The sequence below is a fragment of the Microtus pennsylvanicus genome, chromosome 3, assembly GCF_037038515.1.
Source record: "Microtus pennsylvanicus isolate mMicPen1 chromosome 3, mMicPen1.hap1, whole genome shotgun sequence".
NCBI classification, from domain to species: Eukaryota; Metazoa; Chordata; class Mammalia; order Rodentia; family Cricetidae; genus Microtus; species Microtus pennsylvanicus.
Window position 1 is genome coordinate 54,554,778 of NC_134581.1, and position 21,897 is coordinate 54,576,674.

The window sequence follows — 21,897 nt, forward strand, 5'->3', positions numbered from 1 at the left end:
TCTTGCCTGAAAATTACTTAGTTTTTCTGAGCCCAACTGTACAGCAAAATGTATCCCAAACCCTGTTATTCAGGACCACCCGTCTGGAGTGGTGAGGCAACAACAGAAATGTGATGCTATACTCCAGGGCTCATGGTTTAACACTCTTGGTCGGTTACCCATAGGGAGCAAGAAGCTCTAAGTCTCCAAGAAGATCATGGCTACTATCTATGGTAGCTTTCACCACATCAGGTTTTTAGTTCACGATGTCTTTTGCCCAATGCAGCCTAGAAAAATATAACTATCTGCCCAGAAATCAGTGCTAAGGGTGGCAGCAGCCTTAATGCACCATGCAAAAACAAAAAACACAACAAAAACCACCTCGGAAGAAGAAAGCTGTGGATATGGACACAAGCATCAAGAATCCAGTCTGTGATGAGCAGCACATAGGAGATAGAATAAAGTTCCCAACCCATTATGAGACAAACCCTTTGGAAGATGAACGTACTTAGCCTCCTCCACTACCTCCACCTCGGCATGAGCTGTGATTGGTGCATTTGAGTGAGCTCCAGTGGGGTCATCAACATTCAGCTCTCCATTGGTTGAGCTAACCACCTGAAACAGAGACAGTCTGAGATGAGTACCATGGTTGTATGAAGTTCCTGCCTCCACCAGAGTAGATTAAGAGAGATAGTTCTCACACATAGGTATTAGCCAGGCAGAGTGAGTGAGGAATGTATGCTTACTTGGGTTAAGGGAACACTCCTGATTTAGGAAGGGTTCTTAGACCTATATCATGTCAGAACACTTAACGATATGATCATACAAAATGATAATTAGTTTCATATTGAGTGCCTTTGTGCTTAGCACTCTACTATACTGTATGTGTGTACATGAATATAATCCTCACAATTTCCTTACTTAATATGTCATAAGTATTTGTGTGTATTCATGTGTGCACGTGTGTGTCAGGGTACATGTGTATACATACACCAATGCAGGCCAAAGGCTGAACATTGGTGTCATTCTTCGGGAATTTCCCACCTTACTTTGGGAAAGGGTCTCTCACTGAGACAAGCAGCTTGCTGATTAGGTTAGACTGGCTGGCCAGTGAAACGCAGAGATTCCCAAACCTCCACTTCTCGAGGGCTGGGATTACCGGAGACAGGCTACCACTAGCTGCCTTGAAAAATACAAAACAAAAACAAAAACCAACAAACAAGCTGGGAGGTGGTGGCACACAACTTTAATCCCAGCACTAGGGAGGCAGAGGCAGGTGGATCTCTAAGTTCGAGGCCAGTCTGGTCTACAGAGCAAATTCCAGGACAGCCAAGGCTACATAGGAAAACCTTGACTTGAAACAAACAAACAATGAACTCTAGTTTGCTAGAATTCAGGTGCTCATGCTAGCACTAAGTACTTTTCCAACTGACTTATCTCCCTGGCTCAATTACTTAAAACAAAATGAAACAAACTATACTTATGTGTATGTGTGTGTTACAGGGGCAGTCCCAAGTGCCACAGTGTGTATGTGGAGGCTAGAGGATAACCTCCTAGTGGCTCTCCGCTCTTATGTGTTTACTGGCTACTGAACTTAGGTTATCAGGCTTGGTATCAAGTGCATTTACCTATTATGCCAGTTTGCTGACCCCAACCCCAATTATTCTCTTTTAATGGATGGGAACACTACAAAATGACTTAACTAAGGGTTAAGTTAGGGTCTGTGGGCTTTTATGGCTTTTACTTGTGTCTGTCCACAGATTCTTTCATTTTCCAAAAATGTATATAGTTCTGTATTGAAAAAAATAATGGAGTCAGGCAGTGGTGGCACATGCCTTTAATCTCAGCACTTGGGAGGCAGAAGGCAAATCTTTACGAGTTTGGGGCAGGCATGGTCTATAGAGTGAGTTCCAGGACAGCTAGGGCTATCTTGAAAAACAAACAAGCAAACAACAACAGCAACCTCCTCCCAAACCCTGTACAGTTGACTTCTAAAGGCTAACTGACTCATTTGCTCCCCTGACCATGGTGGACCACTACTCTCAGTTTATTGTACTACATAATTATGTACTTTAGGTGATGATCACTTAAAAATAAATTCTCAAAAATAAACCATAAATAATCACACTTTCCTTCAGAAATTTCTTCATGGCTTTGGTCACTGGTTTGAAGTTATTCAATCAAAAAGACTGCTACATTCCTCTCTGTTGAGAAGGAAGATGGTAAGGAAAAATTTCCTTGGAAAACCAGTCTTATTTTAATGGCTTTTATTTCAGGTTCACTGTCATCCCACTTCTCACTGATGGTCCCCGAACTGTAAGTGATGGCTCTCATTCCTGTCATCTGGTTCATGTGGACCCGATCAGGCTTCTCTTGCTTGTGCAGTTGCTTCTGGAACCTGGTTTCATTTTCAGCACATGATTCCTGTTTATGTGGGTGCTGGGGAGTGGGAAAAGGGACCTTGCACAAACCACTCTGCTGTTAAAGATCTTGGCTGAAACATGGGAGAGAACCACAAAATAGGATAAATGGTTCAGATAGCTTATGCTATTGGGTAATAACTTCATCTATTTGAGACTGTTCTTACAGACTGATGTGAGGATCACATAAGGAATGGATAGGAGATATCTTGTATATCTAGATATAAATATATATATAGAGAGAGGAAATGGGAAATAGTAAGAACTGCATTCTAAAATTAGGCAGCAGGAACTGGAGAGATGGCTCAGCAGTTAAGAGCACTGGTTGTTTTTCCAGAGGACCCAGGTTCAATTCCCAGAACCCACATGGCAGCTCACAGCTGTTGTCTGTCACTCCAGTTCCAGGGAATCTGACACCCTCACACAGACATACATACAGGCAAAACACCAATGCACATAAAATAAACCAATAAATCTTAAATCACTCTTTCTGTACCCCAGTTTCCTACTCTGTAAAATGGGGAAACGGTATTGTTTATCCTGATGGGGTCACCATGCAGATATGCCACAGTAAGTGTTTGGTCCAGAGCCATGAAACATAGTAATGGCTCAAAAAATATTCATCTAAGCTGGGAGTGTTGGCACATGCTTTTAATCCCAGTACCTGGGTGACAGAGGAAGGCAGATCTCTGGGAATTCGAGGTCAACCTGGTCTCCAGAATGAGTTCCAGGATGGCCACAGCTACACAGAGAAACCATGTCTCAAAAGACAAAACAAAATAAAACAAAGCAAAATAAAAAACGATTCATCTTACTGATACTCTTATTTTCCTAAACTATGGGGTACTTACTAGCAGCTAATTTGCCAAAATTTCCTAAATCATAAAATCATAAAAAGGAAAGCAGGAGGAAATGTTTACTATCTTTGGGGCAGGCAGAGTGAATGCTACCTTCTACCTACTTGTAATGTATAACCACCATTATTTCTACAAGAAAAAAATTACTGGGCTTTTTTTCCCCCTTCTTTTCTTTTTTCTTTGCATGAGGGACACAAGGTGCTATAGGCCTGCTCTGGCAGCCACTATATAGCCTATGCTATATAAACTCATGGCATTATATAAATTCACAGCACTGCTCCTGCCTCAGCCTTCACAGAGGTAGGATTATGAGAGGTATAGAATATCATGCCTGGCCTTTTTCTTGTTAATAAGACACGAGTGAGAAAATTACAATAATGATATATGGATAAAAAGAATAAAAGAACCCTACAACATTAAATTTGGACTTACCTGAGGAAGACTCAAATTTCTGCTAGTGACCAAATTTAGTATCTGTGATTAGTGGACACATTAGTCTAACATTGTGCTATTATACAACACAGTGTTTTCACCTCTCTGCAAATAGATTTCTTTTGAATGTAATCACAATTTCAAAAATTAGACAAATCCAGGACATGAAATATTGTATAAGACAGTTGACTTGGACTCTTCAAAAAGGACCATGTTATAAAAACCTTTAAAAAAAAAACCCCACTGGTTTAATACTGACACTGATCAAAGAGGACTAAAGTGGTAGATGACTCAACTGAAGCATCTGTTGTTGTTAACTACTAAGGACCTGGGTTTAGTTCCTATGCCTACACTATGGCTCACAATTACCTATAACTCCAGTTTCAAGGGATCTGTTGCCCTCTTCTGACCTCACAGAGCACCAGGCACACGGGGCGCACTTATTCACGCAGGGGGGAAAAAGAGGTGGGTTTAAAAGAGACTAAGGAATTAGGCGTGGTGGTAAACACCTCAAATTCCACGCCTCAGGAGGCAGAAACAAAGGACCACCATGAGCTAGAGGCTAGACTCAGCTATACAGTGAGGTGTGGGTTAGCATAGACTACAAGGTAAGACGGTCTTAAAACAAACCAAAATAAACAAACAAAGCAGAGAGAGATTAAAGGACTGAAAGAGACAGAAGAGGCAAAACAACCAACGGAATGCAGGAATCTTTGTTAGATTCTTTACACTATAAAAATTTAAGGACAAATGGAATTTGGGATGTTAGATATTGTTTATGAAAGTATTAATTTTCTTGGAAGAAGGCAATGGACTTACTGCTTATATGAAAGAATGTATTTGTTCTTAGGAGATGTAGGTGGAAGTATGCGGGACTAAGATGCACTGCTTTAACTTTCACACAGTCTGGAAAGCAAACACACATACACACAGGCACATACACATGCAAGCACACAAAATTAAAGTAAATATGGCAGAATCTTAACAATTTCTTCTTAATGGAGTCTAAGGATAGTCCCAACTTTTCTGTAGATTCGAAAATTTAAAAATAGAAGATAGGGGAAGCCCAGTATATAAAAAAGGCTGAGAAGGTTAAGTGACTGTGAACCACAGCCTGCTTACCTCCTCAGTTCTGCTGATTCCTGTGGACATATTTTCTTTTCCTTTTCCTTCTTTCTCTCTCTCTCTCTCTCTCTCTCTCTCTCTCTCTCTCTCTCTCTCTCTCTCTCTCCCTCTCTCCCTCCCTCCCTCCCTCTCTCCCTCCTTCCTTCCCTTTTTGTTTTCTTTCTTCATGATAGGGTCTCTCTGTGTAACAGTCCTGACCATTCTGGAACTCACTCTGTAGACCAGGCTGGCCTTGAACTCAGATTCCTCTGCTTCTGCTTCGCCTCCAAGAGCTGGGATTAAAGGTGCATGCCACCACTGCCTGACATGTGCATGTATTTTCTAGCATACTTAACTGTTAATACTGATAAGTAGCTTATTCTATGAGCACAATGGATACACATGAAAGCAATCACCTGAAAATTTCATTCATTCATTCATTCATTCATTCATTCATTCATTCATTTTTGCAGCACTGGGGAGTAAATCAAAGGCTCTGTGTGTTCTAGGAAAGCACCATAACTGAACCATATCCCCAGCCCTGAATCACTGATTCTTTTTTGGGGAAGAAGGGGTGTTTGCCTATGTCAGATCCCTGGAACTAGAGTTCCAGGCAGCTCTGAGCTGCTTATGTGGTGCTGAGAATTGAACTGGGGACCTCTGGAAGAACAGTCAGTGCTCTTAACTGCTGAGTCATCTCTCCAGCCTCTGAATAACTGATTCTTAATGAACAATTAAGGAACTAGACAAAGTGTCATTTAAGATGTCTTGGCTAATGTTAGCATTTAAGTGTCTCAGGCAGGAGGATTAGAGGTGTGCAGCAAGCTACAGAGGGAATTCAAGGTTACCCTAGCATACTTATCTACCTATCTCTTCAATTCTACTAACACGAAAGAATTCCTAGTAAGAGTCACTACGGAAAATTACCCATGACTCTAGGTCATGATAAAGTCTTATACTTGATAATTTTTCCCCCCTATGAATTGCTACTTGGCCTACAAGTAGTGACCTTAGGCAATCTAAGAAAGAGGTTATTCTCACTTTATAATCAACATTTTTTTTTTTGTTTTTTTTTTTTTTGGGATTTTTGAGACAGGGTTTCTCTGAAGTTTTTGGTGCCTGTCCTGGAACTAGCTCTTGTAGACCAGGCTGGCCTCGAACTCACAGAGATCCACCTGCCTATGCCTCCCGAGTGCTGGGATTAAAGGCGTGCGCCACCACCGCCCGGCTCATAATCAAAATTTTTTAAACAGTTTTTTGATATTTATTTATTATGTAAACATTGTTGTATCTGCGTGTATCCCTGCAGGCCAGAAGAGGGCACCAGATTTCATAACGGATGGTTGTAAGCCACTATGTGGTTGCTGGGAATTGAACTCAAGACATCTGGAAGAGCATTTAGTGCTCTTAACCACTGAGCCATCTCTCCAGCTCCTATAATCAACATTTTTACCTGTATCAAAAACCACATAATTTCAAACAAATCAGGCACAAAAGGAACATTACCCTCTCTACCCTTACACTTATCTAAAACATGTCTGGAACACAGGGTAGTACTCTGTAACCCTGGCACTCTAGAGAAAGAGGCTACCATGGGCTTCATAGTGAAACCCTGTTTCAGAGAAATAAAACCAAAAAATAAAATAAAACAACCTCAAAGAAAATATTAAATAACATGTATGGGCCTTTGCTCAGCTAGTAGGAAACTAGTGTAGCAGTTTCAAAGTCCTGGGTTTGACTCCAAGTACCACATAAAACTAGGTATGGAGGCACATGCCTGTAATTCTGGCATTCAGGAGACAGAGGTAGAAAACTCTGAAGTTCAAGGTCATCATCAGTTACATAGCAAGTTTGAGGCCAGACTGACCCTGTCTCAAAAAATAAAAATCTGGGGCTGGAGAGATGGCTCAGAGGTTAAGAGCACTGATGCTCTTCCAGAGGTCCTGAGTTCAATTCCCAGCAACCACATGGTGGCTCACAGCCATCTGTTATGAGATCTGGTGCCCTCTTCTGGCCAGCAAGCATACAGATAGACAAAACACTGTATAATAAATAAATAAATATTAAATAAATAAATAAATGAATGAATAGATAAATCTTTTTAAAAAATTAAAAAAAATAAAAATCTGGGGATTATCAGGTATTATATGAACCTACTTCAAGTTTGCAGGAGAGTATATATATAATATATATATATATATATATATATATATATTTATATTTTTATATAGACTCCTACCCAGCTGTGCAACAGAACAAGCACTATTGTGACAGGGCTGGAGTCTACCTCCACGTACCTCTACACACATTCTCTGTAAGTGTGTATAGGGCCAACAAGTTCATATTCTCTACCAAATATTATATGGCAGTTAAGTATGATGTGCACTAGAGATCTGAAGCACCATAAAAAACTGTACAGGCGTGAGGAACTGCCACCTTTTTCTTTTCTGAGATGGGGTCTTATTAGAATGTTCCAGCTGGCCTCAAATTCCTGAGATCAGCTGTTTCTCCTGCCTTCTGCCTGACTAGCTGAGACTACAGGCGGTTCTCGAACTGCTTCCTGGGGGGAAGGGAGCAGTTCAAGATAGGTTCTTACTGCACAGCTCTGGTTGTCCTGGAACTCACTATGTAGACCAGGCCGACTTCAAACTCAAAGAGATAAACCTGCCTCTGTCTCCTGAGTGCTGGGACTAAAGGTGCCACCATACCGTTAGTGTTTTGTCTTCGAAAAGTATTTTGTCTTCTTGAATTTAGGTCTTTAAGGCAGAAGATCTGTAGAAATACTAAAAAATGGAAACCAGGGTGCCTTGACAGTTAAATAGTCTAAAACCAAAATGCCCATACTTTATCAGAACACATGGTCTTCAGCTTGGCAATTTGCACTCTACCCAAGAGAGATGGGGCTGTAGGTTCTCCCGGTTAGGCTCAGAAGACTTCACCAAGTGCCTCTGCAAAGTCAAAGAATGCAGACACATATTCTGACATGGCAGTGCACGTCTGTAATCCCAGCTCCGGAGACGCTGGATGACTGCAATCTGAGGCTAGTGAGGAATACACAGAGAGATCCTGCTTTGAAAACAGGGAAACCAAGCCAGGCCTCGTGGTGAATGTCTTTATTCCTAGCACTTGGAAAGCAGAGGTAGCGGAAAGGAGAGATGGTAGAATTCTGAGTTCCAGGATAGTCTGTTCTACATAGTGAGACCCCGTCTCAAAAAAAGAAAGAAAGAAAAAAAGGGGGCTAGAGAGATGGCTCAGAGGTTAAGAGCATTGACTGCTATTCCAAGAGGCCCTGAGTTCAGTTCCCAGCAACCACATTGTGGTTCACAGCCATCTATAATGAGATCTGGTACACTCTTCTGGCATACAGGCATACACAACAAATAAACCTTAAAAATAAATAAATGAATAAAAAACAAACAAAATTTTAAAAATGGAAGACAAGTAATAACAACAAAAGTAAAACAAAACATAATAACAACAAAAAAAACCACAGGGATATCTGTTGCTTTAGAAATAGTACTGATTTGCAAAAAGCATAGTTTTGGCCAAGTGTGGTAGTGTGTAATTGTACCATTCATGTCACAGAAGCAGGAAGATTAGGAGTTCACAGTTAGTCTTGGCTGCATAATAACTTCAAGGCCAGTCAGGACTATGTGACCCTTTGTCACAAAAACCCAAGTTTGTCTGGAGAGATAACTCAGTGGTTAAGAGCACTTGCTGCTCCCCGCAAGGACCCAACTTCAGTTCCCAGTGCTCACCCATAAAGTAGCTTGCAACTGCATTTAACTCTAGTTCCAGGGAATCTTGTGCTCTTTTCTGTGTTCTCAAAGCACCTGAACATGTGGTACATATACATGCAAACAAACTTTAAAAAATAATTTTAAAACAGAATTATTTTATATTAATTTTCATATACTAACGGTAAAACATTAGTTCTATCCAAAGTCTTATGTATGTATGTATATATATATATATATATATATATATATATATATATATATTTATTTATTTATTATTTACTACAGTGTTAGGGAATGAACCCAACGATGTGTATATGCTAGACAAGCAGAATTTACTGAGCAATCATTTACTTAAATAGCTTATAGAGATATTATAATGACAAAATAGTTTATTTAGTGATATTAAGACTATCAGAGTATCCTAGATTTTCATCGTTTTGTTGAAATAGCTCCCCATACTCCTGACTACCAGTTTGGTGAAAGCTGCCCTTCTGTACTAGCAGTTGGGGTCACCCAGGGAATCTCCTAACTTTTTTTTGTTTTTTCAATACAGGGTTTCCTCTGTAACTTTGAGGCTTGTACTGGAATTTGCTCTGTAGAACAGGCTAGCCTCGAACTCGCAGAGATCCTCCTACTTCTGCTTCTCGAGTGCTGACATTAAAGGGTACCACCACCACCTGGCAAAGATTGCCCTTTTGAAAACACTGCTCTTAGCCAGGCAGCGGTGGCGCACACCTTTAATCCCAGTCCTCGGGAGGCAGAGGATCTCTGTGAGTTTGAGGCCATCCTGGTCTACAGAGTGAGTTCCAGGACAGCCAGGGCTATTACACAGAGAAACCTTGTCTCAAAAAACCAAAAAAAAAGAAAAGAAAAAGAAAGAAAACACGGCTGCTGTAGTTTGTTTGCTTTGTTTCTTTTTCTTAGTAAAGTTTCCCTCAGAAGCCTGATAACCAAGGGTTATCTGCTCATATTAGAAGTGGTGGATGCTGAAGTCTCCACCCCTCCTTGAGGTTTAGTAGGCAGCCAGTGATTACTGTGGGAAGGAAGGGACATTTCTTTCACTATTGTAGGCACCAGTATGCTCCTGTAAACAGTTGGAATTAAACTTACTGGCATGTGTTTGTCACACACACACACACACACACACACACACACACACACACACACACACACACAGCATTAGAGCAGCTGTAAAGAAGGGGTCTGCAGAGTGAGAGAGAAAAAGAGGGTAATGGGTGGTAAATACATTAAATAATGTATGAAGATGTCATAATGAAGCCAATTCTATAAAACTTACGCTAATAAAACTTTTTTTTTTTTTGGATTTGAGACAGGGTTTCTCTGTAGCTTTGGAGCCTGTCCTGGAACTACCTTTTGTAGACCAGGCTGGCCTCGAACTCACAAAGATCTGCCTGTTTCTGCCTCCCGAGTGCTGGGATTAAAGGCGTGCGCCACCACCGCCTGGCGCTAATAAGTTTCTAAATGACTTATTTTTAATTATACTTGTGTATGTCCAGTATAGTGTGCCAATTAATTTTTTGTCAACCCGACACAATCAAGGGTCAGTTGGGAAGGGAGCTTCAATTTGATTGTTGATTGCTGTGGGAAGGCCCAGGTCACAGCATGCAGGTGGTCCTGGGCTATATAAAAAAGCAGGTTTGGGGCTGGAGAGATGGCTCAGCAGTTAAGAACACTGGATGCTCTTCCAAAGGTCCTGAGTTCAATTCCCAGCAACCACATGGTGGCTCACAACCATCTGTAATGAGATCTGGTGCCCTCTTCTGGCCTGCAGGCATACACATGCAGGCAGAACACTGAATACATAATAAGTAAATAAAATTTTAAAAAAAAGAAAAGAAAAAGTAGACTGAGCAAGCCAGTCAGTATATAATGTTTCTTAATGGTCTCAACTTTAGTTTCTGCCTTTCCTCAGTGACTTCAAACTGAAAGAAGAAATAAAACCTTTCCTCCCCAAGTTTCAGGTCATGGTGCTTATCAAAGAAAGCAAGTTAGGACAATGGGTATGTGTATTTGAGTGCAGGTGCCCGGGGCAACCAGAAGAAGGTGTGAGATCCCCTAGTGTTGGAGTTAGCTGTCTGATGTCCTGAGAACTGAATGAACTTAGATCCTCTGCAAGAGCAGCATGTGCTTTTAACTGTGAGCCATCTCTCCAAGGCCCTAATAAAAACTGTTTAAAATAAGAGGGTGCATATCAATTGACACATGAGAATAGCTGGGTCTTGACAACTCTGGATTATACTTCAGGATGACTTGGATATGCCATTTCATTAGGGAGAGTAATGCTATTAGTACCCTTCAATTTTCCTTCTGGCTGGTGTGTACCTCAATCCCTCAGTCTAGAGACCCACTTTAAAACAAAAACAAACAAAACCTTAGTTTCTTTGTTTTTTTAACAGCAGATATGTTAGTTTCATTTTGAATATGATATGTAAATATCCTCAACTTTCAGGAAAGAAGTTGTATAACTCCCCAAGGAATTTCTCCACACACTGACTGATACATAAACTGTTAGCACACTGTTCATTTTAATTCTGAAGAGGGAAGAACATCTACTTTTCTACAATAAGAGATCTGTGCACTTTTGGATAATTCATTTTGTGTTGTGTTGCTGTTTCACCGCTTTCTCTGTTTTGTTTGTTTGGTTTGTTTTTTGAGATAGGGTTTCTCTGTGTGGTACTGGCTATCCTGGAATTCAGTCTGTAAATCAGACTTCAAACTCACAGAGAAATCCACTTGCCTACACCTCAAAATTCTGGTCTCGGATTAAAGGAGTACACCACCACTGCTTAGCTTGTTGTGTATAAGTGTGTTTTCTCTTTAATTTGATGTTATTTTGTCATGTTATTCTATCAGCAAAATTTTTCCTTTGTATTTTTTCTTAAAATTTTTATATGTATTGGCATTTTGCTTGCACGTATGTTGGTGTACACACGTAAACCTGGTACCCATGGAAGCAGAAGAGGGTGTTAGATCCTCTGAAACTGGAGTTACAGATGATTGTGAGCTTCAATGTGGGTACTGGGAACCAAACCTGGGTCCTTTGCAAGAACAACAAGTGCAAGTAACTAACTGCTGAGCCATCTCTCCAGTTTTGTCCCTGCGTATTTCATTTCAGTATTAGCTACTCAGCATTTCCAGGCTGAACAAGCAATCAGCCAGCTGTATGTCACTGACTGTGCGGTCTTTACTCACAGCTGTCTAGGTCCTGAAACAAGGTGAGGCCTGTGCTGGGGGTGGGGGGTGTAGGAGGACACAGAATCAGATGGGAAGGACTGATGCCCACCTCCCCTCTCCAAATAAGGATGTGGTCTCTGGTGAAGAAAGAGAACATGAAGGATCTGTGTTGTCTTAGACTTTCAACCACTCTTCTATATGCCCTGTTAATACTCCTCAACTTAAAAGAAGGCCAAGTCTTGAGCCTTTTTGGAAATTCCAGGGTGAACAAACTAAGATCCAGTTTTCTGGGACTCTTGTTATTTAAGTTGTATTCAGCTTCCAACATTTTGTTGCACTTACTGTTTTTTCCACCTTTTATAGACCTATACCTCTAAACAATTCTTTTTATTCTTCTCTTTTTTTTTGGAGACAAGGTCTCTCTATGTAACTTTGGCTGGCTCAATCACACTATGTAGACCAGGATGGCTTTAAACACATAGAAATCCATCCACCTCTGCCCCTTGAATGATGGAACTAAAGGCCTGTACCACCATGCGAAGTTTAAAAAGATTTCTTTACCACTGCTTCAGAAGATAAAAGCAAATCTGTGTGTTCAACTCATCATTTTACTTCATGTTTCTATGAAGTACTTTATAGGGCTAAAGGTATCTCAACTTCCTACAAATAAAAAGATCTTTCCAGTAAGTAATTTCGTATTAAAGCATATTCTAGAAGATCGGGCCTATTAAGATTTATTTATATGCAGGGAGTTCATTTTTATACCTCAACTAGTGAGTCATCAGTATGAGAAAAATGTTCAGTTGACTTTTCTTTAGGATTTTAAAAGTTACACACAAGAAAAGTGAGGAGATAGAAGATATCCTGGTACCAAACAGAGAAGAAAACCTTAGGCTAGCTCAAATAAAAACAAATAATTTCAACACCAAATTTATTCCAAAGTAAACAAAATATAGCTCCACTTCTTAGATAGCTGCTCAGGAAATTGATCAGTCAATATTCCCAGGCTTTCAGGTGCTAAACCCTCTATCATCACAGGGTGGGCTACACATGCATACCTCCAGTACTGGAAGGCTCCAATTTTAAGTTACAATTCAGATACTAACGCTTTCTACCTTGATGGTATTTTGTAGATCACGAATAGATCAAGATTATAGGTCAGATTAACTCAAAACAGAAATCACACAGATGTTTCTAAGTCAATAATAAAAGGCAGTAATTATCTCAAAAAATTACTTTTACCAAACTCCACACAGAAAATCAGCACAGAGATAAACAGTTAAAAAGAAGCAACTCACCCCTGCTGTAAGTGACCATCTGAAAGGAACCCAAACTGCAAGAGCAAACCAACATTCTACTAGACAGGCTGAGAAGGCCAGGGAAGACAGTAGGTACCTGTACTGAACCCCCATGGCGGTCTGCGGCCAAGTGAGACGTCAGGTATGAGGTATTGGTCTGCCGGCTGGGCTGGATTTCCCACTCTCCTCGGCGCTCTGATGATGCAGTCTGCTTAGGCATTAGGAAGCATGACAGCAAGATATGGAAGGAGAGGTAAAGCAACAGAAAGCAACAACAAAATCCAGTACATTAGTGCTCCTGTAGGGTTCTGTTTGGAGACTGACACTAACAACTGCTGCAAAGCACTGAGAAATAGTACTGTGACCGTATTTATTTTCACTAATGAACCAACACATCAGTTGAAAGAAAACCTGTACTGAACAAAGGAAGGGAGGGAGCCAACCAAAAGCTGGACATCACGCTTTGACTTTCACATTTGTGTAGTTTCAGCAACTACTAAGCGGATTAAAATCAGAAAGTTAAGAGTGTTGAGCAAATAAACAGTCATAAATAATTTCATTATTATAAATTTCACACTTATAAATGATTTCACTGAGCAGATCAAAGTTTTTACATGAGGAACTGAGCCAATGAGCCTACTACCTATTCAAGATTAATGCCCATGCCAGGCAGTGGTGGCGCACACCTTTAATCCCAGCACTCGGGAGGCAGAGGCAGGCGGATCTCTGTGAGTTCGAGGCCAGCCTGGTCTACAAGAGCTAGTTCCAGGACAAGCTCCAAAGCTACAGAGAAACCCTGTCTCGAAAAACTAAACAAACAAACAAACAAACAAACAAAAAAAACCCCCTTCTGTTTCTATTTTTGCTGCTATTCAGGCTGCCTTCATACCTTCTTTACCTGTCTGTTCTGTTCTTTAAGACCTCATACTCTTCTGATCTCGCTTATGTGTGTGACTTATCGTACTGAAGAATCTGTACTACGTGCCCCTTGCCCTGTCCAGATAGCTGAGGAGGTACTAACATCATGCTGCACAGCTCTAACAGTCCTAAGACTCTAAAGACTAAAAAAATGAGGAGTGTAATGAGGAATTAGTAAATCAAATTTTAATTGCTGTTGATAATCAGCAGCAGCAGGGGATGGGGTGCAATATTGTTGCTCTATATGATCACTAGGTAAGGAACCTATAAATCTCAGAAATGCTGGTAGCTATAAATGTGTATTTTATGAAAAAAATGGAGCAGGGAAAGGAGAGTTAATTAGAACAATGTATAACACACACATACACACACACATATATAAAACTTCTATGATAATGCCTATTACTTTGTATGCTAAGTTGAAAACTTAATAAGAAAAAATGAAGCATGAGAAGGTAATAGCTTAAAGCTATTGGCTATCTCCTGCTGAGGATTTCACTGATAGGAACTGCTTAAAGCTTACTGGCAAGTCACCTAAAAGATATTTTCTATAAAGCTACAATTTACTCATCATTATTAATAAACTATGAATGAGGTCACATGGATAATAATAGCATTGTAAGAGATTCTGGCCGTATTTGCTATTATTTCCTGTGGAGATGAGTAGGTAGCTGTATTAGCTTGTTTACTATGTAATTTCTACAAAGTGGGGTAGGATTTTTTGTGGACAACACAAGAGAGTTCAAATTATTATAAACATTCCTTCCCTCTCAGACTCATCGAATTTTGCTAAGTTGTTCAGACTAGTCTTGAACTGGCAAACCATCATCCCACTAGTAACCTGTGTAGCTCGTATTAAACTACCCTGATGCTTCCCTTCCAATAATTTCTGTTGAAGATATTCAGATGTTAAGTTTTCCAATGCTGTACAGCATAATTATACCATGTTATAAACTTAGAGACATTGTCTGACGCCTAGAGATAATAGACTAAATCTGTTTTTCTAATGTTAGAATATACACAACCAATTTAGTAAAACTTAAGCATAATATTTAAGGTCTAAAACTATTATGTAGTATCAGTACTAGAAAGCTGTTTACTTTTTGAGACAGGATCTCATTATGCAGCCCCAGGCTGATTTCAAACACATGATCCCCTGCTTCAGGTGTGTGCCACAACAGTGCCCATCCTCCTGAGATTTAAAGAATTAAAGGGATTGGAGAGATGGCTCAGCAGATAAAACACTTGCTGCTCTTGCAGAGAACCTGAGATCAGTCCCCAGTGTCCACATGGTGGCTCACAACCATCCCTAACTCCAGTTCCAGGGGATCCAATGCCCTCCTCTAACCTCTGTGGGTATCAGCCACACACAACACACAAAGACATACATGCCAACAAAAACACTCACACACATAAATTAAAAAAAATAAAAATGTGTCAGGCAGTGGTGGCGCACGCCTTTAACCCAGAACTCGGGAGGCAGAGGCAGGTGGATCTCTCTGAGTTTGAGGCCAGCCTGGTCTACAAATGAGTTCCAGGACAGTCAGAGCTGCAACACTGAGAACCCTGTTTCGAAAAACCAAAAGCCAACCAACCGACCGACCGACCGACCAAACAAACAAATGTAAGACAAGGGTTTCTCAAAGACCTGCCCCTATTTGAGGATCTATAGGTAGTTAATAGTTGCTGGGGGACATTGTTTTCAGCACCGTAGACACTGGTAAATTGCCCATTCCCCTGTAAGTAACACCAATTAAATTCAATGGTCACAAAAAACAGAAGACGATACGGAAATTAGAGGGATGGCTTGGCAGTTAAGAGCACTTGCTGACTCTTCCAGAGGAACCACAGGGTTCAGTCTTAGAACTCACACTAGGGAGCTTACAACTGCCTATAACTCCAGTTCAAGGAGATCTAACACCCTCTTCTGACCTCTTCAGGGATCCACATATACATAGTATATGTATATATTATGTATACTTGAGCACACACATATACGAATACATAAGGTAAGTAAATCTTTCTTTGTTTGTTTGAAGACAGGGTTTCTCTGTGTAATAGTCCTAGCTATCCTGGAACTAGCTTTGTAGACCAGGCTGGCTTCAAATTCACAGAGCTCTGCCTGCCTCTGCCTCTCGAGTGCTGGGATAAAAGACAGGAGCCATCACTGCCTGGCTTTTATTTTTTTTAAATAATTTATTTGTATTTTATGCACATTGGTGTTTTGCCTACATGTATGTCTATGTAAGGGTGTCAGATCCCCTGGAACAGGAGTTACAGACAAGGTTACCAAATCTTTAAAAAAAAAAAAAAAAGGTACAAAAGTAGAAGAGAAACTAGCTAGGAAGAATAAAGGATTAGTGAGAGCAAAAGGGGAAAGGACAGGGTGACAAGAAGCTGTCACAATGGAACCCATCATCACACATAACCAATATATGCCAATAAAACATTAAAAAGTCCATTTTACTGGCCAGTTAGAATTCTTTAGAGTTTTATGGTACATACATAAAACAATCACTTCTCCCATAAATGGTGGTTTTGCTCTCCTTTTTTTTTTGTTTTGGTGTGTGTATGTGTAAGCATTTGTGTATATATATGCACATGTGGCCAGAGATCAACCTTAGTCTTGTTCCCAGTAACCATCCACATTTATTATTATTATTATTTTATGAGAGAAGGTCTCTCACGGGCCTGGAACTCATCATGTAAAATAGACTGGCTGGCTAGTGAGTCCCAGAGAACAGCCTGTCTCAGTCTCCACACTACTGGAATTATAGGTGTGTACCTGCCACCATTCCCAGGTTGTTGTTTTTTTAAGGTATATTTTGTGCTAAGAAACTAACTAGGGTCTTCTGGAAGAGTAGCAAGTGCTCCTAACTGCTGAGTTAACTTTCCAGGCCCCACCCAGCTTTTTTTCACATATGTTCTTCAGATATCACTCGAGTTTTCATGCTTGCAAGGCAAGCACTTTGCCAACTGAGCTATCACCCCATTCCATAAAAGTTGTTCTTGCATTTGTTTTGAGTCACATAAATTGGGGGAGGAGGAAAAGGCTTGAACTAAGAATGCAGCTCATCAGATGCATACTTGTATATGGTCTGATTTCCAGAACAAAAATAAATAAAAAATAATAATTTAAAATGAAAGAGAGCCAAGTGATGGGTGGTGGTGATATATGCCTTTAATCCCAGCACTCGGGATGCAGAGGCAGGTGGATCTCTGAGTTCAAGGCCAGTCTGGTCTACAGAGCAAGGGATACACAGAGAAACCCTGTCTAGAACCCCCCCCCCAATGAAAGAAAGAAGGGGCTGAAATGTACATTCATTTACACTCACATGTGTGTGGATGATGGAACCTAAGCTCCTGACTGATGTGGAGGTATGGATCAGTGCAGGAATGCTTTGTGTGCACTGTTTGTGTTTAGAGGTATATGCCTATGTGAGTGCAAGTACATGTGTGTACATGGAGATCAGAGAACAACCTTTGAGGTCATGTTCCTCAGGGGTCAGCCACCTTGTTTTTTGAGACATGGTCTCTCATTGGGACCTGGGGCTTGACAATTTTCACCAGGCTGGCTGGTCAGTGAGCACAGATCCCTTTGTCTCTACCTTCCCTGCATTGGGACTATAAACGCATGCCACCAAGAACAGCTCTGGATCAAAATCAAGTTTGGGGATTGAACTCAGGTCCTCATATTTTAATTTATTCTTACTTTTTCCCCACACTAGTTGCCACATTTAAAATAAAAAGTTTAAAGCAAATTTCTTCATTATCAGTCTTTTGCTTTTTAGTTCAAGTACCTATTGAAGTTAAGGACCAACAATTCTTCAGCCTAGCTTCCTATCTTTTTAGACCCAATTCTGAGGACTCCTTTATTTGATACATAATTGTTGTTGCTCATACACACTCTTTCTGCTTGGACTGTCTTGTCCATCTCTACTTCTTTCAAAAGCAACTGTTTCAAATGCAGCATTTGTTTTTCCTCCTCATAAAATAATCTGCCATGCTCTGGCTAGGGGAAATATTTCCTTTGAATTTCAAATGAGTCTGGGCACGGTGGCCTGCACCTTTAATCCCAGCACTCAGTGGATATCTGTGTATTTGAGAGGCCAGTCTGGTCTACAGAGACCTTGTTTCAAACAAAAACAAAAACTAATTCCAAGTGGTAATACTTTTTAATGCTTATCTGTTCTACCTTGTGCTATAGTTACCTAGTTTCATGGCCTATCTATTTGTCAGATCTTTGGAAATAAGAGCTCCCTATTTATTCTTCTCTCCTTTCACCATGTGAGTGAGTCCTGGGCATTGAACTGAGGTTATTAGGTTTGCTAGCAAGAGCCTATACCTGTCAATCTATAGTATAGACCCTATACAACATGAAAGCAGGGAAGAGTAATGAGACTACTGAAGGGAGAAACAAGATAGGGCAATGGAGGCAGGAGACAAATTGTCTCATTTTCTTTCATATGGACAATCTCGATTTTTTTAAAAAGTGTGTGTGTGTGTGTGTGCCTGTGTTTATGAAAGCTGGGCAGTGGAGGCTCATGTCTCTAATCCCAGCAGTTGGCAGAAGCAGGTGCATCTCTGTGAGTCCGAAGCCATCCTGCTCTACAGAGCAAGTTCTAGGACAGCCAAGATTACACAGATAACCTGTCTTGAAAGCCACCCAACTCCCAAACAAGGGCAGAACTATAATGAGTATGGTTTCACTTTTATCCCTTTCTCTTCCTAAACATTCTTCTTTTTTGTTTTTGTTTTTTTCAGACAGGATTTCTCTGTGGAGCCCTGGTTGGAACTCACTCTGTAGACCAGGTTGGCCTCGAACTCACAGAGATCTATCTGCTTCTGCATCTTGAGTACTGGGACTAAAGGTGTGCGCCATTATTGCCTGGCCTTATACATTCTTTTAAAGTATCTTTTTATTATAAAACTGGAACTTCATTAGAAAATGTTTTAGGAAAATATCACTTAGAGTTCTATTTACAACATTACTTCTGTTAATATCTTGTACTATCAGCCAGGTGGTAGTGGCATACGTCTTTAATCCCAGCACTTGGGAGGGAGGCAGAGGCAGGTGGATCTCTGTGAGTTAGAGGCCAACCTGGTCTACAAGAGCTAGTTCCAGAATAGGCCCCAAAGCTACAGAGAAACCCTGTCTTAAAAAACAAAATCAAGTACACACACACACACACACACACACACACACACACACACACACACACTGTACTATCGCTTCTCAATGACTTTGCTCACTTTCCCTTCCTTTGATAAGAAATTATAAAGATTTGTTTATATACTTACTTTTTAAGATAAGAATACTACAATGTGGCCCACTCTGACCTCTACTCATAGCAATCTTAACTGTTCCCAACTTAAAAGAACTGTAATTAAAAGATATGCCCCCATCACACTGAGCTCTAAACATAAATGAATCTTTCTTCCTTTTTTTTTTTTTTGTGGCTCTGCCAGACCCTGAACCCATGGCTTGTATGTGCCAGGCAAATACTATATCCCTGAACTATATCTTTAGGGCATCTTACACAACTTTCAAATCAACTTGGATATGATCGCAACTGTACAGGTTGCAGTTTATACTAGGTCAGGTGAAAAGCCAAATCACCAGTCTTATCAGCAAATGAAGAGTATAACTGATATAAGCTCCAGATTCAATTGCAGATAGGACCCTAAGTATACCATGTGGTACATCTGCAGGTCCAACAGTCCTTCAGACCTTAGATCCTAACTCACAGCCAGTGATCAGATCTCTTGAAAACCGGAGTACTCCCTCAGGCCCAGATTCTTTTTTCTTTTTTGGAAACAGCCTCATTATCCAGTCTGGCTGCCTGGAGTTCCCTATGTAGACCAAGCTGGCCTCTAACTAAGAGCTCTGTCTGCTTCTACCCAATGCTGAGACCAACTCTGAGACACCATCGCTGGTGGGTCAGGCCCAGATTCTTTTGCTGCATGCTTCATTTCAGTGCATTTACACATGCTCTGACAGTTCCTCCAATGTCATTCTAAACCAGCTGTTTTTTACTCCACACACACACTAACAGATAGAAGGGGAAGAATCTGGGTGGAACAGCAGCCATAAAGGAGGGGAATGACTAAAACAACTAAAACCTAACACATACCTGATTTCGAAGAGGCTGTTGTGATGGCCGATCCCTGTGTGTGTGACTTTCTCGAGTTATTGCAGATGCACCAGAATCTACATGAACTGATCCTACTGGAGTAGGCTAGAAAAATGAAAGGAACATCAAATAGTAACTGGTGTGATGGTGCAAACCTTTAATCCCAGCACTTGAGAGGCAGAGTGAGGTGGATCTTTGTGAGTCTGAGGCTAGCTTTGTCTACAGAATGAGTTCCAGGATAGTCAAAGCTACACAATAAGACCCTGTCTCAAAAACTGCTACCCAAAAAGGTCAAATGGAGAAAACAAATTTAATGCAATAGCTCTGCAAAGGGAAGCAGCATGTTAATTCTTATGAATCAGTCTTTTCCTTTTCTTTTTTTTATATTTATTTTATTTATTTATTATGTATACAATATTCTGTCTGTGTATATGCCTGCAGGCCAGAAGAGGGCACCAGACCTCTTTACAGATGGTTGTGAGCCACCATGTGGTTGCTGGGAATTGAACTCAGGACCTTTGGAAGAGCAGGCAATGCTCTTAACCACTGAGCCATCTCTCCAGCCCCTTCCTTTTCTTAAAAAAAAATTAAATTTACTTTTATGTGGATAGGTGTTCAGCCTGCATGTATGTTTCTGCACTACATGCTTGCAGGCCCAAGGATGCCACAAGAGGGTGTTGGATTTCCTGGAACTGAAGTTACAAATAGTTGTGAGGTGCCAGGTGGGTGCTGGGAATTGAACCCAGGTCATCTGGAAGAGTTGCCAGTGCTCTTAACTGCTAAGGCGTTTTTCCAGTCCCATGCTGTTTTTCTTTTAAATTATCTTGTTCTCCTGAATTTGGTCATTTGCTGAAGGGAAGGTAGTCTGGTCCTCAACAATCCATTTGGGGGCAGGCTACCTTAGAAAGACTGCCTGTTCTACTGCATTATCTGTTAGCACAGTCTCTGATGGTATGGACTATGGCAGAATTAGTAAATCCAGAATTCTATTCCTACAGAAGTCAAGTTCCTCAATAGCACAGACAGAACTAAATTGTGAATCTGTTTTTAAAAAATGTATAAAAAACTGGCTTAAATTCTGGTATCTTGGGATATGTACATAATAATCTTTGAGGATTTGTTTTATTTTATGTGTGTTAAGAGTTTGCCTAAATATGTCTATGAACACCCTACATGTGCCTGGTGCCCACAGGGCAGGGGACTGGATCCCCCTGAACTGGAGTTACAGATTGGAATTTCAGGGAACTGAACCTGGGTCCTCTGTAAGGACAGCAAGTGCTCTTACCTGCTGAGTCATCTCTTTGGCCCCCATAAGCAATAATCCAAAAAACATACAACTCATTGGTCTAACGACAGGAACCTATAGTGTTACTTGAAAAAGGTTGGTAAATGCAAGCAATTTCCCCCCAGAGATTTAAGTAGAAGGACTGTCAAGTAAAACGACAGGGCAGTACTGGTCTGGGATTTTTTTGTTTTGTTTGGTTCCAAGACAAGGTTTCTCTGCGTAACAGCCCAGGCTGTCCTGGAACACATGTTGTAGAATAGGCTGGCCTTGAACTCTCTGCCTTGCCTCAGCCTCCTTAGTGCTAGAATTAAAGAAGTTTGCAGCCACCATCACCCAGCAAGAATTTTTTTAAAGGATACTTACAATAGGCCTTCCAACCCAATCATAGGCATAGTCAAAGGTGTAGCCTTTCCGTTCAAACAGATCAGTGAAGAGGGTCCGTAAATACTCATAATCAGGTTTTTCAAAGAAATCTAACCGCCTGACATACCGAAGGTAGGTTGCCATCTCCTCTGTTAAAAAAAAGGTAAAAAGC

At 40.7% G+C, this 21,897-nt stretch overlaps 1 protein-coding gene across 7 annotated transcripts in view; it reads right to left on the reverse strand.

The window, feature by feature from the left end:
- Csnk1g1 (casein kinase 1 gamma 1) overlaps positions 1 to 21,897 on the reverse strand; it is a 121,244-nt gene that overhangs the window by 12,384 nt on the left and 86,963 nt on the right. For 4 of the 7 annotated variants that reach the window (XM_075965442.1, XM_075965440.1, XM_075965443.1 and 1 more), the window contains 4 exons: positions 21,726 to 21,874; positions 20,078 to 20,182; positions 13,123 to 13,233; positions 488 to 594 (listed from right to left, as the gene is read on the reverse strand). In XM_075965442.1, coding sequence (XP_075821557.1) covers positions 488 to 594; positions 13,123 to 13,233; positions 20,078 to 20,182; positions 21,726 to 21,874 — 472 coding nt within the window. Of the gene's footprint in view, positions 1 to 487; positions 595 to 2,361; positions 2,474 to 13,122; positions 13,234 to 20,077; positions 20,183 to 21,725; positions 21,875 to 21,897 lie in introns of those variants that run through there. The other 3 variants (XM_075965445.1, XM_075965444.1, XM_075965446.1) reach the window with 2 other exon arrangements.